Consider the following 18,467-nt stretch of genomic DNA (forward strand, 5'->3'; position numbering starts at 1 on the left):
TTTATTTATAATGTATACGAATGAGCATGAGATAGAGTAAGAAAAGTGAGATTCTCTACTTTTGTCGATAACTTTTTAATGAAGCGTTAAACAATTATTTGGGCCCATAGAATATACTGAAAAGTTTGCCACTTTAAAACCTTGATTACTCTGTATAAAGATAGTTTATAATTGTTGTTATTCATCGTAGTTGTTATTTATAATTGTTGTTATTTCTATCTACGATCCAAGAAAATAACAACGCTATGAATTAGTTCGCGTTTCCACGATTTCGAACCACCGTGCGCCGACGCAACTCGTATTTATTCAACGAAGAAGCATTTATGGCTGCATTCAGTGTTTTGATTTTGATCTCGTTTAGATCATTTATTTATACGAGCAAGTTTGACTAACAACCGATTGCGATAGCGAGGGAAGTAAAACCAAGAAAACAGTGCTCTCTTCTATGAATGTGCGCATATTTGACTCTGAAATCTGCAAATTTTTCGTGTCGATCACTTTTTGTAGGTTATGTTTTTGTAATCAGACATGAAGGGTTTAATAAGGAATTTTCATGCTGGCGCTGCATTATGCCGAGAGAAACCGCAAAATTTGAAAGGCAAGAAGCACAGCTCTCAGTTATGGCTTATGAGGCAGCTGAAAGATCCGTACGTAGAGATGGCCAAGCGAGAGAACTATAGGTGTAGAAGTGCGTTCAAGTTGTTAGAGATAGACCGAAGATACAATATATTGAAACCTGGACAAATCGTAATAGACTGCGGAGCTGCACCTGGCAGTTGGACACAAGTTGCTGTTGCAAAGACAAACGCAGATGGGAGAATCCTGAATAATCCGATTGGCACTGTGATTGCGATAGACAAACAAGCAATTTTTCCAATCGACGGTGCAAATATATTGAGTAAAATGGATTTCACAACAGCCACGTCGCAAGCTGAGCTGTTTAAGGTATTACAAGATAGGAAAGCAGATGTAGTTTTATCGGATATGGCACCTAATTCCACTGGCACGAGAGAGTTAGACCAACAAAGTATAGCGAAACTTGTATACGCTGCTATGAAGTTTGCTTTGCAAGTTACAAAGACGGATGGAACATTTGTCTGTAAGATATGGGATGGCGGAATGTCGCAACAAATAGAACAAGATTTACTAAGATTTTATAGAACCGTTAAGAACGTCAGACCTCCATCAACGAGGGACGATTCTACGGAAAAGTTTTTCTTGGCAAGGGGTTTCAGAGGGATAAAAAGTAAAGCGGATAGTACAATGTAACATGCAGTTTCATTAACAATTATAATTCTGTACAATGTAAAGAATGTTTAATGGATAAAAATGATTTTGTAATACAATCGTGTATCATGGCTGGACAGGTTTCTGAATAATAAGAAAGCACGAGTATTTCGGTATAAGACCAACATCGAATGATTTTTATAACATTTTTCCATTTGCGATCTAACAGACTCCTACACGATACGACAAGTATAATATACATCAATATATTTAGCTATAAATAATACAATAGTATTTAATACAGTTACAATTAATACACATTAAGACGCCGATGACGCTTCTTAATTACTCTGTATATACAATTCCTTTGAATAAAATTAATATGTACACGAATCAACATTCAGTAGATGAGAAAGAGAGATTACACACCACATCGAAGCGTACGCAGAGCAATTGAAAATTATTGTCCGCGACGTCAGATTCGTTATTTCCTTTTTTCAATAATTAGTACGTGCGACAGAGTCCACGTAACAGAGTTTCATTGCGATTTAAAATCCGAACAGTAGTGTCCTGATCGTTCGTACTGCGTGCACTCTCTCGCATATTCTCACAAACAGGTCTCGCATGCGTTCAAGAGAAAAGAAAAATGATCGCGACGACAGCTGTAAAGCTTTTGAACGACATCGGAGATCCTGACTGCTCCGAACGCTCGTTTCGAAGTACTTATGTACGTAGAACAATGATCAATCCGCACATCGAAAACATTCATACTATGCTGTATATAAATACGTTGCCTTCGCTACGCAATGTAGCCGCAAGCTTGGACTCGATTACACCTCGAGAGGCATAAAATCTTGAAATTGTATGCGTCTGAGAAAAACAATGCTCTCAATAAATATCAGGTTGATGCTCATGAAATGTCGATTTCAATATTACGTTCAAAGAAAGTCTCGCGGAACACTCCGATGGTCGTACGGTTCTCTCAAAGTTTTCATTGATCGCATTGTTTAGTAAATCATTTTTTCAATCGAGAATTGTAAGCACCATCGAAGATCGCGTATTCTTAGCGACCATCGGAGCGCTGAGCGAACGCGTTGAAAATGAATCGAGAAGTATTAACCCTTAGCACTCGAATCGTGGCTCTTGTTAAATATATCGCGGATCTTCGTGGAAAATAAAAATGTTTTGCATTGATCGTGGAAAGCAGGAATAACATAAAAATTGATTTCATCCCTTAAAATTCTTGAATTTTTTAAAGATCCGCAGTCTACTAATCAATTACTAAACATTTAGGCATTGTACGAGGTATTACAGCAATTTCAGAACACATAGAAAATGGAAATATATTCTAGGTCGGAAGAAATGTTCAATTTTCCAGTTAAAATAGCTCCGAGTGCAAAGGGTTAACATAATGCAAGACCGATACGAGAATTTAATTACACGTTTCTTAATCGTATATTGACTTTTTCTCATTTTTAGATGGTTTAGTCTTCGGCTACCGGAGAAGAGCGATTTTCAAAACATCCACGAGTCTTCGGATTCGATGAAACCAAACAGAATATCGTGCGCAACGATTTCATAAAATAAATTCGCCGCTCAAAAAAGATTCCGAGAAACGATGCTGCGCCTCGAGCAGCATTTTTCCTTTATGTTTCACGATTGCAAAGATCAAATTATCGAGAAACAATTCATCCAGAGACCGGCACACCTCCGGTCTCGATGCCTCACGTGACAGATTGCGAGTTCGAATTCTATAAATAACGCAATACCGCTAAAAATCAGTCTGATTCGACGTACCGGGGTCACGAGCAGATTTTACGAGCTTGCGAACCCAGATTATGTAGAGTAGGATCTTGCTTAATGTTCGATCGAGGACTTTGCCGTGATACGTAATCCCGACTGATTAAACTATAACGAATATACAACCGACTCGTCACTTTTATCTTCATAGCCTTCTTTTTTTTATTAGCGCGCGGGCGGAAGATTAATTGTGTTGCTCTCGATCGGACATCGAGTTAGGCAGTGATCCACGATTTTTCAATGTACGATGACTTATTGCACAGACATTCGCGGCTAAATGATCAAGCACGACCGTGAGGTCGTCTTACAATTCGCTTGTTTTCATAACAGAGCTTCCATTCGTCGATGATCTCTGCACGTTCCTCGATCTTTCCGTAAAGCCGCGCTTTCCAGCTGTTCCTCGCAAAAATTCTTTCTTTGTGTGTGCTTTATTTGATTTCTTGGTGTTATGCTTTTACGAGAATACGTATTAAGCGTATTCAAAATGAAATTTTTATCTTGTGTAAAGATTTGCAGTTTAATTAGTTTCAGCAACAGCTGTAACGACTTTATGGAAATCTCGAGAATATAATAGCGCGATATCCTGCCAATGTATATTTCCATTCGCGTGCAACCAGATGTTTGAATCGTGATGCATAGAAAACAAGGTTCTTCGTTAACTAATATTTGGCTTTTCATAGAACGACAGAGTATTTCCATTTCGTTGTTATACCGCAACAATATGTTGAGAACTATAGATACCTTTGAGGAAAGAGGTACACCCTGCTACAATGAATCTTGCTGCTCGGATCGTTGGTTGTTTTGCAATTAATGGCAAGAATCATTAGAGCACTCTTCTGCATATTATACACGCGCTCGAAAGATAGAGAAAGTGACACTCTTCTGGATACAAGACGTCGGAAATTTGTTGCTTTTTGCCTGAAAGGCTCGTAACACCTACTTTCTCGGAGTATCTAAATCCTTAATATGCTACATAGTGTTCTAGAAAATATACAAAATTCGTCTCTCGGGATAATTACGCGTTTTGTCGAATTAATCTACGTTTCGATATTAAGATAACAAATGGATCTGCGAATGTCGGCGTACAGTCTCAAGTTTTGAATAAACTCGGATTAAACATCGATCGAATGTGCTTGCAGAAAATTCGTAGATCCAATTTGTTACGTGTTTTGACTGAATTTCGAGACGTAGAATAATCTTGATAAAATCACATTTTCAAAGCTGAGTATACATAACTGATCAATTAAATTCGTCGGAGAAGCTAGAACATTAATGTATAAAACGTTTCTGTTCGAATTTCAATTATTTCTGTCTCGAGTATCACGTTTGGTCGATTATTCTGAATCGATTAAAATATGCGATACGTTTGACTGAACGATAAAAATAGTTATTGGTTGACGAACGATGACACTGAACTTGTAACTGCCATTTCGGAACTTCTTGCGCATACTAGGCTTTAGAAAGCTTTCATCGCTTGCTGACAGAATGTTAACAGCAAAATTACGTAATTCTTTTTAGTCCGTTGGCTTATCACTTTCTCCGCTTAAAATAGTTTCGACTTTTCCCTTATTAACATAATACCGTCTTAGACATACGAAAGCCTCTAATAAAGGTACCGAATTTCGTTAAATGAGTTCTTACATTCGAGCGTTAAATCTAAAAGTATAATTCCATTAAAAAAAAAAAGCATTTTGGATTGTCGATCACATGACCAAGGTCACACGGAGATAAAAACGCAACGCGACATCAAACGACATATTTCTCTCGTAAAGAAGTTCTTTCATCATCATCGTTAATATGGTTTTTTTCACGTTGCCGCTGCTACACATATAGTTGCGTTCCAAAAAACGTGTGATCTTAGTCTTCACACGAGAAGCTCGGGGATATTCACGCCATTAATACTATATCAATCTTATCAAAAAGATCCTTAATCGATAAATTAGGCCTAGACAGATTTCCTCGATCAAAAAAGTTCCTCGATAGAAAAAAACATTTTCAAAAAAGCCGGCGCGCAGAGATACACGCGCGTACAAGCATACATATGTATAACATGCGGGTGAACATATACACGCGTATATCCATTTATGTATACAATATATATGTATGTATGTGTGATAAGTAGACCGCGGATTTTATGCGCATATGACAAAACTGAACAGCCGCAATTTTAAACAGTAGAAACATTAAAACTTTCGTCCTGTTAACAGCATTAGAGGAAGTAAACAATTTTTAGAATCTTGTAATCGATGAAGAACATTTTTATATCGCATAAAGATCCGCAGTCTAGTGATACGAGTTTTGGAAAAAAATCGCTTCATAGATGGTTAGGCCGAAAGGAACGTTTTTATTAGAATGGAACCTTATTAAGAGTGGGTGGGTACCCAAAAATTTATGACGTTCGGGTCACCGAACAATAAAAATTTCCGGGTTCCCGCCCACCCCTGGTGTTTACACACTCCGAAACGCGCATTTCCATTTGTGACCTTGGAAACACGGCGACACAGATAACTCGAAGACGTTCGATTGATAATCTCGTTTAATTCTCGACGGACCTAGTATCTAGTTCTTTTTCTGTTTTCCCTTTCTCCCGGCGATGACCGATCATCGTTGCTTGACGCTAATTGGGCGAGGTCTCTAATGAGAATTACGCAACGTATCGGCCGGCCGCGTATCGGCCACGGTTCACACGATCCCGTGTCTTCGTTACTCCGACTGTAAGTACGTACTATGCGATCAATCAGCCCCCGTGGTCGTCGGCATGATCGCCGTCGTCTATCAGTTCCTCCACGACGGACGAATCGGCTGGCACGGAAATGCCGAGGCCGGGCAAGAGTTCGCGCGACTCTTTAATTTATTTGGCACAGTTCTACAGTCTTTGGACGTTCCTACCGAGAGCGACGAGGCGTGAGAACGCAGGTAGCAACCAAACCTCCCGGCGACACTCCATTATCCACCGACAGGTGTCCCCGATTCGATCTCGATCGCGATCTGCCCGATTCAGATTTCATCGGGCGGACAACGGCTCGCGATGCTCAGCCCTTCAGGATGGTGAGACCTCCGGGAATCTGTTCTTGGTGTACGTTTCACCGTTCGTCGTCTTGCTGTGAGAGTCTTGGTCGGTTGAGTATAGACTGGGATCCCTCATCAGAGGCATAGCCGTCCAAAAAGAGATCGAAATCGGCGGTTGTCTCTGCCACTGTCTTCGCGACGACGTCCCCACCTGTTGGTTAGACACCTGCTGGCTACGAGAAGCCGTTCGCCAAGAGGATAGTCCTCGGTGGAAGGGCTTCTGATGGGCGAATACGCTGCTCTTGGTGCTGGAATGAAGTCCGTCGTCCAGAGGATACGGAGCTCTTTCTTTGTAGTCCTGACTGTGTATGCTGTTCACCTCTTCCGATGGGAACTTGACAGGTTGTTTCGGATAGGTGGAGTGTCTTTCGTCTTGAGTGGGTCTGAAGTTCGGAACTCTGGACTTCTTTACAAACGCAGCCTTCTTGTTATCCGCCGATTGCTCGTCGATCGTGTGGATCTCGGTGATAGGATCCCCTTCGGCGTATTGATCTTGGAAACTCGGGTTGTACAACAGAGACTCCGAGGATGAAGGTGCTGCCTCTAGTTCGTCGCTCTTAGCATCCTCCATCGGTCTGTCTTGATCAGTTTGCACTTTCTCCGTGCTCTGGATGTTTTCAGTAGAGGGTTCCTGATCCATCTCCTTTTCTGATTCAAACAGCTCCCGCAGATACTCGTCGCCTTCGTCGATACTGCTGGTGCTGTTGCTGTCCGATGTCCTCGTGATGTTCCGTGTTTTATCTGTGGTCACATCCAAAAGCGTAGTCTCCACGATCATGTCGCCGTTGATGCTAACCTCGCTGGACACGTTGCTACCAGCCTCGTCCCGTTCCTCTTTATCCGTGGTCGTGGACTCGTTCGAACTTGTCCACGAGTCAGCCAACAGATCCTCCGTTGGTGTTTCGTTGTTATTCGCGTCGGTCGCAGTAGTTTCCGCTTGTTGCCGGTGTTCATTCTGTAATCGTTTAATATCTTTCAGTAGTATCGCCATCCCGGCCTCGCCGTGCTTCAAAATCTCACCGCCTTCCGTTTCCGATGATTCCTCGTCCGGCAGGTCCGTGCTGTCCCCGTAATCTTCGATCGCTTCTTCGTCGTCGTAGTACGGTTCCGTTTCCGGCGACTCTTGGAAGCTCGATGCACTCGAGTTCCGAGTGTCCGACGAGTTTCCATCGACCCTCTCTACCACGGACAGTGGTATGTCGGGATCTTTGTTCGGGAGCGTCGGTTCTGGAACGATCTCACTGATAGCTTCTGTATCAGTAACGTTCTTCGTCACATTGCTCTCCCGAACGTGCGTTTGATGGCTTGCGTTGCTCTCTAAAGGTAGATCCTCCGCGTTTGGGACCACCAAGTTCGGCGACGTCGCCGTCGACGGAAGTAGGATCAGCATAGGTGTCGCTTCTGTCGAATTCAGAAGCTGCGATCCATTCTTCCACGCCGCTTGATCGTCGGTGATGTTGATCGTCTTCAGGCTCGACATGTTCAGCAACGTTTTCAAGTCGGTCGGTATCTGGTAAGTGACCATCTCGGGGAAGGTCTCGTTCGCCTCGTCCACAGGGAACTCTGCTACAGGAACCACCGCGTCGAACTTCGTCGGAGCTTCTTGTTTCTCCGAAGATGAGACGCTGGAGTCTGCAGGAAGGAAACCGAACTCGTCGTCCTTCGGCTTGGTGTTCTTCGTGTCATGATTTGCGACGATATCCTCCAACGGCCGTTTCTCCACCGGAAGCCGTACCACCACCGGAACCTTTATCGTGTCCCTAACCTCTTCAGCTTCCAGTTTCGACGGCTCCGAGTCTGAACTAGGAAGCAGAGGGATGTTGAACTGGAAAGGACCGTTCGATTTCTTCGAATTGCTGCTGTAAGAGTCCGAGCTTCCTCGGTTGCCGTATCGATTGTTCAGTTGTTGAAGAAGGAACTCCAAGTGCGCATCTTGGTCGATGTTCACGATCTTCACGCACCTCCCCATCGTGTCCTCGCGGTAACCATCCGGGCATGGTGGCAATTCTAGTAAAGCCGGCGCGATGAACACACTCTTCGGGGTTATTCGTCGTAGAAATGTCGCGGAGTCCATCCCGGAGTGTGCTCCTGTTTGAGAGTCCAACAGGAGCCAAGCCTGCCAAGCTAGATCGTTCGGCGAACCCAAGGTCTGAGACCTCGTTTCACCGGAACTTCTCGACAACGTGGACGACGAAGAGGATGAACCGACGTCGGTTAGTCTCTTTGCAGACGTTAACTCGCAATGCCTGACGAAACTCGATAAAATAACGACGGTGAAGAGCATTCTCCATCGAGGATGCCTCCGTCGCTGGCTTATCGTCAACATTTTTGTTTTATTCGGCGCGGTTTCTTGCGGGATCCGTTCGAGCTATCTTGAAGATTCTCGTCTGAAACCTGCTCGTCACCTTCCTCTCGAGGCTTGACACATCGGAAACGTCTGGAAACAGAGGAAAAACAAAACGTTATACGCATAATTATTATACGCACAGGCGACGACCACGAGGGCGGGGTAAACTATAACAGCACGCGATAAATCAGTTTATAAGGGTACAGCACTGCTCAAAACTGTTTCTCATTAGTTCAGTAGTTGATCATTTATCAGGAAAACGTAAAAATAATGTTTCCGGGCATAATTATGCAAGTGGTATAAGTGAAAATTTAAAAGAAATGAATTTATCAGTTATTTCACATCACATTATGTTTTAAATTAAATTAATTCAGAGTGTAATTTTTACGATGTGTATCTTCAAAAATGAATTCAGTTAGTGTTAATATCCTTTTCCTTGAAATATCTCGAAACAAGAAATATATGACTTAGACCACTTTACATGGTCTTACCACGGCACAAATATAGTTTCTCATATCAATTAAGAACAGGCAAACCACGGAACATTTACCCACTTTATTCCTAAATTAGATTTTATATGGTATTAACTTCTTTTCATTTGTGTTTGCCTTTTTACCTGTAATTTGTACTAATCGTTGCAAGTAAACGATATGAAAATAACCACCTTTATGGCCAATCAATAGTTTTCTCGTTTTAAAGGATGGTCAACTTCTGACACAATTATTGAATTCTCAAAAATGTTTATAAAATTTGAACAATACGATCCTTTTCAAAAAGTTAGCTTTGTTTTCAGCATTTACACGCATAGAGACCCTCTATTTAATAAAGGATAAAATGCATTTACAATTATTCACGCTTTTATCTTAAGTAACGGCTACCGCTGTCAAATTTTCGTTCATTATTAACGGAACTGATAGAAACAGCATTAATTGATCTTCACAAGTAGACAAGGGGCGCCCGGTGCACTCAGCTTGACGAGTACCATAATCAGTCAAAGACTCATTAAACAGAGAGCGCAGAAGCTCGCCGCCCAAGATTTATTATCGGTCGCATCTGATACTAATAAACCACCGTCCATTGGGATATTTCGAGTATAGCGCGTGTGTCGCAGGAAACACTAATTTGTTAAATAAGTTTCTGGAATGTCCAGATGGCATCTAAGCAAATGGCGTCTATTAAGACTGAAAAGTAGGCTACCGCTGCGCGCCGCGGCCAAAGATGATTCAATGCTTGAGTGAAAGCTCTAACAACCGAAGCTGAATGCAAACGCTGTGACATGAAATACTTCCTTTCTCAATTTAAATTCCTCGAAGTACTTTGAGCGCAACTTTACAGTGTTTAACCAATTCAACTAGTTTAATGGAATTGAGTTCATACGTACGTAGATCAAAGAGCGAGGTTTCAGAAAATTCTTTGTACGCACAATGGAATATTATTATCTTATTAGGCGGATTAACATCTCTGCAGAAGAGTCTGGAGACTTTGAAAAACTGAATTAAATTAAATTACTTCCTTTGCGAGTCGCTGAATAAAAGATGCAACTGTGCTGAGAAACTATCCTATCAAAAATTTATTCGAATGCTAAAACGTATCGAAATAAATTAAAAAGAGATGCAGAAACGTCCGGGTCCGATTGAAGGCGGTTAAAAAGAGTTATCAAGATTTCATAATTTTTATTTTGCCTGGGAACGATCGATTCGGCTGTGAATACCTATCGAAAAGTTATTTCACTTCTAAAAAATATCAAAATAAATTAAAAGAGATTTCTATTATATTCGGAATGCAGTGAAGTTCTTAATACAAGACGCGAGTCTGCGAATTTGAAGATTTCATAATTTTTATTTTGCCTCGGGAACGCTCGATTCGGTTTGTGAATATAGGCTCGCATGGAAACGAGCGGTTTTGTTGATTGGCTCGATTTTCTCATTGAACCCTATTCGGTCGAAAATCGAGAGCGAATCGAGGCAAATCGGCCTCGTCCTCGGAGCGTAATACTGAAAGGAAAGGGTAATTCCATTAGAGTTATTTGTACACCGCGACTGGATGGATCAATGACTCGTGAGTTTAAAAGGTATTGCATGCCCGCGGCTATCTTCGTCTGCGCGTATATGTATGTATGTACGTATGTATACATCGAGCTGCATGTGCACCGAACGGGGAAAAGTGAATGCACGCCTGCCGATCTGTTTTTACCGTTATGCAGCCACTCCACGATTATGTCTACTTCGTGAATAGGCCGTATAAATACGAGATTCGGTCTCACGAACGTGTCAGGCATCAACACCTTGAGGAAAAGAGAAGAACGTGGGATGGCGCCCAGTCGTTCCGTGACTGAAATACGTCGAGAGACCCAAGACTACTGAACTTTTCTTTTAACTTCCTTCTTTTTCCACGATCTTTCTGGTCCCTACAGTTATTCGCATTGTTCCACGGAATCATTGAAATTCGATTTAACTTCTCGAACCTTATCAGCAGCCCGGGGATATTAAATTTACACATCGCTTTCGAACAGACGCTTAAAAGAGAACATTAAATTTTTATCCAATTTTTCAAGGACTGTTTCACGATCGTTTTTTAAATGCTCTTGGAGCAGCTCTTTATGCAACATATTTATTTCAACTATTCATACACGTTCGTATATATTTATGCGGATTTTATGCATTTATGAGAAAAATGAGTATGTGTAATACAAAACAATACAAGGATTAAAAGAGTTTAACAATGTCGATATACTATTTTGGCCATATCAAAATGATTAATGAGCAAAATCAATTTATGTAGATTGCAATTGATGTATAAAAATTTTGTCTTGCACAAAAACCCGCAGTTTAGTGATGACATAAACAAATGTTTATAATGCAATGTAAATGGTATTACAAGATGAATACTTCGCAAATTTTATTTTTTCTCAAGGTCATATTTTCTCGGAGTTTCTAGGGTCGTAGATACCTTTTTTGTGAATGTCATCACAAATAAGGGAGATATTTATGTGACTACATTTATGTGGACCACCCTATACATATAAGCGTAACATAAAAATTTAAGAATGTGCGCCATTAGCCATCTTGGTTTTTTATGTTCTTTATATTGTCGTGCACTGATAATGCACACATGTCATCCTTGACATTTAACGCGAAGAAAATGTTATATCGAACACACCACATGTCCATGTCATAAAAAGCTGATTATAGACCCACCGTGAAAAATGAATAACTTATTTATAAATAATCTACGTAGGTGGTGTCGTTAAAATGATTGAACTGTTAACAATTAAATTATATAGGAGACAAGGTTGAATACAAGTAATTATATTATATTAAAAAGTTAAATTTGTGTTTGTTCCCAATTGCAGTACAGTAGCCTACAAATATCATTTGCATAAACGTTTACAATCTATTTATAAGGTGTCCATACCACAGCCGACATATAGTGACAATAAAATGAGCGATCGAGCGTAGGATAGACTGTACTCATAATTATGGGTAATATCAACGTCGTTTCGCAATGAAAAGTATAATTTAAGACTTTCTGTGAATGAGTTCTAAGGTTGTTTGATCCGTCGATTCCCTCGCTCTACAACCTTTCGTGAGTAATGAAAGTTGTATTGAAGCCAAGCGTTACAATAAAGTAGAAGCAAAGGTCAGATTATGCAAGGAGCCTGCATTTTCTCTTGTACGATGACTTCACTGCGAGTACTCTTCGAGAATGTAGTTCGATACTGAGTCAACGTATGTATCCAGTTTATCAGCTTCGCTATAAGATAAAGGCACGATCGCAGAAAACCGATAACTGAAGGACGAATAAATCTGAAGCATAACTGTTTTAATGTAATATTACAATTCTTATTGATCCCTGATTACTAGACAGACATTTGTAATAAAAATGCGTAAGTGCAATTTAAAACAGTAAAAATATTAGAAGAATTTAAAAATACTGTTATATCATTTTCAACCTATTAAACACGTTAAGAATTGTTTGTTGCAATTCAGGTAGAAAATTTTTCTTGTTTTCTTGTTCTGGAAATTCACTTTTTCGTCTTCCTGTTATCTGAAGATGTGAACAGCGTGTGAACAGCTCATCTCTCTATTAGCAGCTATTAAGAGACTAAGAACGCTATAATGATGGAAATTCTTTCCCTATTTAAGCCACCATTTGCTGACATCATAAGACGTGCCATCGGTGTCTGTGCCAAATAAAAAGGTGAATGTCTTCATTGCGTGAATTGTTTGAAATCGACAATGAAATAACTTTATCCCTTCAGTCTTGCTACTCGTATTTTGTGGATTTTAATAAAACTTGATTTACAAGTTGGGAAATAAAAATTGGTCATACGCGACAGGGTAATCAAAGTGTTAATGCAAGCAATAAATTTAGATCGAGCCCCCATATCTTGAAATTGCTGCACAAAAGTTTTTATTTTGCATAAAGATCCGCAGCGTATTTATGGCTCGTGTAAAATCGGACATTTCATATGTGGCAACCTAATAGCTAATATTTCCGGGAGTGGTTGCTCCGACGTTCTCAAGAATTGCGAATAAAATGCTTGGCGAAAGAAAGGCGCTCCCGTGATACGTGGTACCACTGACAGCTTTACGATCGGATGGAGTATCCGGTCGAAAGGGGACAGCTTTAGCGATCGCTTGGCCAATCAATGGAACCTCTGCAAACATTGCGAGTCATAGAAATGTAAGATAGCACAAATAAAAGGCGAACCAGTTTACCAACAACGCCGAGCGCGACGTTAGCGTCGCGACAGGGGAAAATCTGCGCTCTTGTCCTTCATTCGATCGAGCTTCAAACTCTCCTCTTTGAAAATGCTCCACAATGTCCAACACATTATTTTCTGACAATTTTCTAATTGCACTACTAGTGGCAGTAAGATAAAAAATTTTATAAATTGTAAGCAGGAGAAATTACTTCAGAGGTTTAACTGAAACAGGGTGCTAAAGGTTTTATTTCACGTATTCGATATTCAGAACCACTTCGAAAAATATACGTATTGTTACAGAATGCTACACAAAAACCGTAGCAATTAAGAAAGTTGTTGCGTAACAGCAGCGGTGGCGCAACTATACCGGAAAAAGAACAAAATGGTGGTTGTATAACGCGTTGCAAAGTAAAAACCTATGTAATTTCTTGCACTACGTATTTATGATCAAACGAGTAATTTAATTTGCTTTTCTTACAATTTTCGCAAAGGTTTGCATAAAGATCGGGAGTATATCGATCACCAACCATTATTTTGTCGAGTTTCCTCGAACACCGAGTTTCTCGTTGGCACTATGTTGCGTCTAGCTAGCAGAATAAGGAACTCGGTTGTGTAACCGAGGGAAAAGAATTTTCTATCGGATAATTCGTCGGGAATGGATAATGAAAGTCGGCGGTCGCGTGCGCTTTCCAGTCTGCATTTAAATGCTCCTTTACTGATACGCGGCAGCAGTTTCCTCGGTGCGGCGATCTACTATCTGCTATCCGCGTTCGTCAATGGATTAGCCATTTTCGTCGCTCACAGAACCGAAAGCCTCGCTATCGAAAGCTTTCTCCACGCTAGATAACAACGTCAGCTTGAACTGCGATTCCTCGAACCGTTCGATTGTCACTGTAACGAGTTTCGATAGCGTTATCGCGGTGTACTGGTCTCAGCGTACACAAACATTGTGCATGTGCATCATTGAACAAACTTGCAACGAGGCTGCTGCGGGCAAATCTCGATTCTTAACAAAGAGGTTGAATAAAAATTTCTTTTCGTAAGATCGATGATTAATTCGAGACTTTGTCTCGTAACGATCTCTTGAAAAGAGGAAATTAGAAATTATATACCAGACTAGCATAATTACCGTTGCAAAATCAACGGCTAGCTTATTTCTGGAGATACGCCACTAATTTATTTTTAACACTTAAGCCTGTAGGATTGCCGGGATAAAAGCATATTGGCGCACCCCTTTGGGCTAACGGCTACCGGTGTACCTCAGCTTTCTATGTGTTCTGTGTTTCTAGATTCTTTTACTACACAGGACAGAGGAATATAAATGCACTTAACCCTTCGGGGACGAGATCAAGTGACTCTAAAAATATTTTAAAATTTATTATACAAGGTCAAATTATTAGACACGGTACGCTTTCATACTTTGAACATGGTTATGGAAAATATCAGTCTGAATTTTCACACACAGTAACATCCCTAACATAATATCCATCACAGAGAAAGGAGTTTCTCTTTCTTTCATTTCCACTGCAGCTCGTTAAATCGTTATCGGACAGACACGAAAAGTAAAGACATTACATGTCGAAACTGCTGGAGCTTAATTGCTCGAACAATAACGAGGCTCACGTTTTCTCCTTCGATACATTAAGTCGTGAAAGTCCGGATGTCCGATGAATCCCGAAACAATTCCAATTTTCATTAATTGGTACATCCTACTTGTCACATTTTCAACAAAAATGATTGACAAACACTAAGAGTTTCAACTCGTCGGAATTATTAAGAACATTAAGTGTTTTCTAAAAGACTCGAAATACTGTTGCATAAAAAGCAAGAGGAGGAAAACCAAATAAACAATGCATGTAAGATCGTTTGCTAATGGCACTAGAATATTTGCTTTCAACTCATCGGAATTATTGAGAACATTAAGCGTTTCCTAAAAGACTCGAAATACTGTTGCATCGCTTTCAACTCGGAAAGGAGGCGAACGTCTATGAAGACCCTACATTTCGGAATCAACGCTGACAATATTTATCTTGCATAAACGGTCGACTATTAGAAACAGCAATGGCGCGGAAGCAGGCGTTAACAGTACTTGTTACTTACTCAAGGCAATATTAAGCCTCCCGAACGGGTGACTTGCAAATTTCACCTGTCCACTAGCACAGAGATTACGGCCGTGGAGTTCGCAAACTTGTTACAAACTTTCAAACTGCACACAACCGTAGGGTACACACAAGTTTCGACGTTCGAACACAGACTGGTAATGAGTAAACAGCAGCTGAAGTTACAGGTAAACGAGGGTAGCTAATACAAACCAGTGGGAGGTATCAACCAATCAAACACGATGCCGTGAAAGAAGGGAAGCCTACCTGTTCCCCACCCTAACTGTCAAGGATTAACGGGAATTTTCGGCCACTCGAAACCCTCTGCAACACTGACATTGCACGGTAACAACTTGCCGATAGACCGAGGACGTTTATGCAAATTTATAATTGAGGATAATGTGCTTAACAACCTGTGGATGTCGAGACGCGATTTATCGCGACTTACTACTAGTGATTTAATCTTTAACACTTTCAATGGTTAATAGCATTTTACAAACCTGTAATCGAAGGCTACGAATTCTTTATTTTATCCATTAGTCGAGTAACAATCGAGCTTTTTTAAACTGTTTGGAACACGAATTGATTCATAATTTTTTAACGGTTTGGCAACGATATTACATTTTTACAAAATAAAAATTCTTTGCAACGATTGTGGACAGCAGGAGTTACATAAAAATTCGTTTCATAGATTTAATAGATTTTTTACATTGAAAAGATCATAACGATACTCTTCGATTTTTATAATTTTTAACTGTTGTATATTTCACCCAGTCAATTTCTTCATAAATGCAGGATTCCTCTGCAAGGATTTTTTCCTGGTTAATTCCTCGGCTTAAATAGCCGACATAATTTACCGACACGGCGTTTAACTTTTCCGATTAAATTTCTGAACTTCCGTAAGAAATTCGTTGCGATCGCGAAAAGTTTGATACAGCAATCTCCCCGCCATATTGCGCTCTGCCAACCCCCTTTTACGACAACGTCAACTCCACCATAGTATAAAGTTTCCGTTTATGTTTGCATTCGTTTAGTTTCAGACTGCGACTGTTCATGCAACGCCATACTTTCGCAGCGTAATTTATTAAAAATGCTGAATATGTTCCTGTTCAACATATTAGAAAAGTTGCAGTCTTTTAAAATTGGACCCTTACAGTAGAGATCTTTCCAACAGTTACGGAAAGGATCAACCCGTTTACAATATTCGCATCACTCCATCTGCATAAAAAAAGTGAAATAACCGAGTCACACGCTAAATACCATAGTCTGTTTACGATCTGCAACTATGTCTGAAGTTAATGGGGTAACGAGTAATATTAATCGTTATGATTTACATGGAATTCCTTCGGATAATACGAATGGTTTCGAAACAATTCGAACGAGTGTATCGAACATTCTCCGACTTAAGCAGGCCGGGAATAGTGCATGATGTGGTTCATATACAGGGTGAGTTTCTCGGTTCTATTTACATTTTGTATTGATTAAACAAATTGTTTAATTCTCATCCGTCCCTCGTGTCACTTTCACACAGTTCGCTCATCAATTTGAATAAAAAAAACCTGTTTACCTTGTTTCATCGATGTTTTACCACAGATTCAGTTCGTGACATGAGGGACGGATGAGGGTTAAACAAAACTTATTATAATCTGTAATCTACTTAATCTACGTAAAAACGATTACTTAGATTGAGTTATTTTAACTCGAAAATGAAACATTTCTTCCGACCTGGAATAATTCCATCCTGTATGATTTTTATGGATATGATAAATGATATAATATATCATATTTCACAGTTAATTTCACAGCTCGGTACGTTTACTGTTAATGAAAACGAGCAATAGAAAATACTACTACAGAATCGATTACATTTCGATGAATTAGTTTCTTTCCTCTTTTCATGTTTCATTCATACGATCGTACGCTTCTATTTTATCATCGTATCCTGTCTTTCCCTGTGGTTCTCTCTGGTCCACGATAGCGATGTTATTGTATTGTATGCGATACCGTCAAAGTGAATAATGGAGTATGTCTTGTGAGAAAAGAATACCGCAGTTACGTCGGAATACGTCAATGAATGCACACAACCTTCAGCTTATAAATAAAATGAATAAACTGTTCGCATTGTTATATAAATTGCTGCATAAAATTCTGAATGGTCTCGGAATTTATTTGTTTATTACTGCGTGACTCGGATAGCTGTACTCATTTCAAAATGACTGTTCTTCGTAAGAAAAAGAATTTGGCTGGCACAATTTTACACTTGCAGTGCAATGTTACAGTGACTTTTACATCTTACATTTACATCTTTAAAAAAAAGTTATTCGTTTTTGAAAGGTGTACGAATACTTTGTACACCCACTGTATATTTGTTTACAGATTATTATTGTATTTTTCGCGTAATAAAATGCAGTTTGTGCACAATGAATTAGCAGTGTAGCAACCAGTGATGCAGGTGACTGATAGGGGTTGGCCGTGACAGGGTTGAGAACCCCTGTTTTAGGTGATAGAGTCGGGTGCCTCACCCTGTATATTAAAACCGATCTTGCCGGTCTTAGACAAATTCCTGCAGCCGGTGCACATAGCGAGTACACGCGATCACCTCGAATATACATATGTAAAAACACACGGTCGCTAGAACGTGAGAGTAGAAGCCTTTCGTAACGACGGCTCTAAGCACATTCCACGGGATTGTAATCGTGGCGTTTCTCGGGTGATTAGTAAACCAGCTTCTCCTGGTTTCTCTACTAACCAGGTTCTGCTCGATCGACAGCCGGCGATCGTGTTCCAGTTCCGAAGATATTCGAGGCATGATTTTTTTCTCTTCTCCTTCCCATTTTTACAGACTTCGAACTGTACCGTTCTGATTTTTTCTTTTCGAAGGATGCTCGACGTGTGCCTATCTCCGAGAGACTTGAAATTGAGAAAGAGACTCGAGACTTGGTAATTCGATTGACGTCTTGTTGACCTTCTGCGGTACCCGGGTCTATTCTGACCCGTAATTGAATCCATCTTCATATTTTCAACACCTGAGCGCGCTCAGTCGAATTCATAGAGCCTACTTGCTCATCCGTTCGTCGGAATCTTTTTACAGTTTACAATCTTAGGATGTGAATTGCGGGGTTCACGACAGCGATCGCACTGTCGTCCAAGAGATCATTTATTATTATTGTAGATCGGTGCTCCAGAAACGTGTGTCCTTTGAACTGATGTAAATTAA

At 40.3% G+C, this 18,467-nt stretch overlaps 2 protein-coding genes across 2 annotated transcripts; one reads left to right on the forward strand and one right to left on the reverse strand.

The window, feature by feature from the left end:
• Window positions 1-266: 266 nt before the first annotated feature.
• On the forward strand, window positions 267-5,763 carry Mrm2 (Mitochondrial rRNA methyltransferase 2). The gene is made up of 2 exons (XM_076435198.1): window positions 267-451; window positions 527-5,763. Exon 2 carries the CDS (start codon window positions 529-531, stop codon window positions 1,267-1,269), a length of 741 nt encoding a protein of 246 aa, XP_076291313.1. The 5' UTR covers window positions 267-451; window positions 527-528; the 3' UTR covers window positions 1,270-5,763.
• Window positions 5,764-5,806: 43 nt separating this feature from the next.
• On the reverse strand, window positions 5,807-8,422 carry LOC143214309 (uncharacterized). Its single transcript, XM_076435186.1, has one exon. It carries the CDS (start codon window positions 8,420-8,422, stop codon window positions 6,068-6,070), a length of 2,355 nt encoding a protein of 784 aa, XP_076291301.1. The 3' UTR covers window positions 5,807-6,067.
• Between the last annotated feature and the right edge of the window lie 10,045 nt (window positions 8,423-18,467).

Source organism: Lasioglossum baleicum, chromosome 12, assembly GCF_051020765.1.
Source record: "Lasioglossum baleicum chromosome 12, iyLasBale1, whole genome shotgun sequence".
In the NCBI taxonomy this organism is placed as follows: Eukaryota; Metazoa; Arthropoda; class Insecta; order Hymenoptera; family Halictidae; genus Lasioglossum; species Lasioglossum baleicum.

Coding starts and splice junctions, on each gene's coding strand:
- Mrm2 (XM_076435198.1), top strand. CDS start 529: ATGAAGGGTTTAATAAGGAATTTTCATGCTGGCGCTGCATTATGCCGA.
- LOC143214309 (XM_076435186.1), bottom strand. CDS start 8,422: ATGTTGACGATAAGCCAGCGACGGAGGCATCCTCGATGGAGAATGCTC.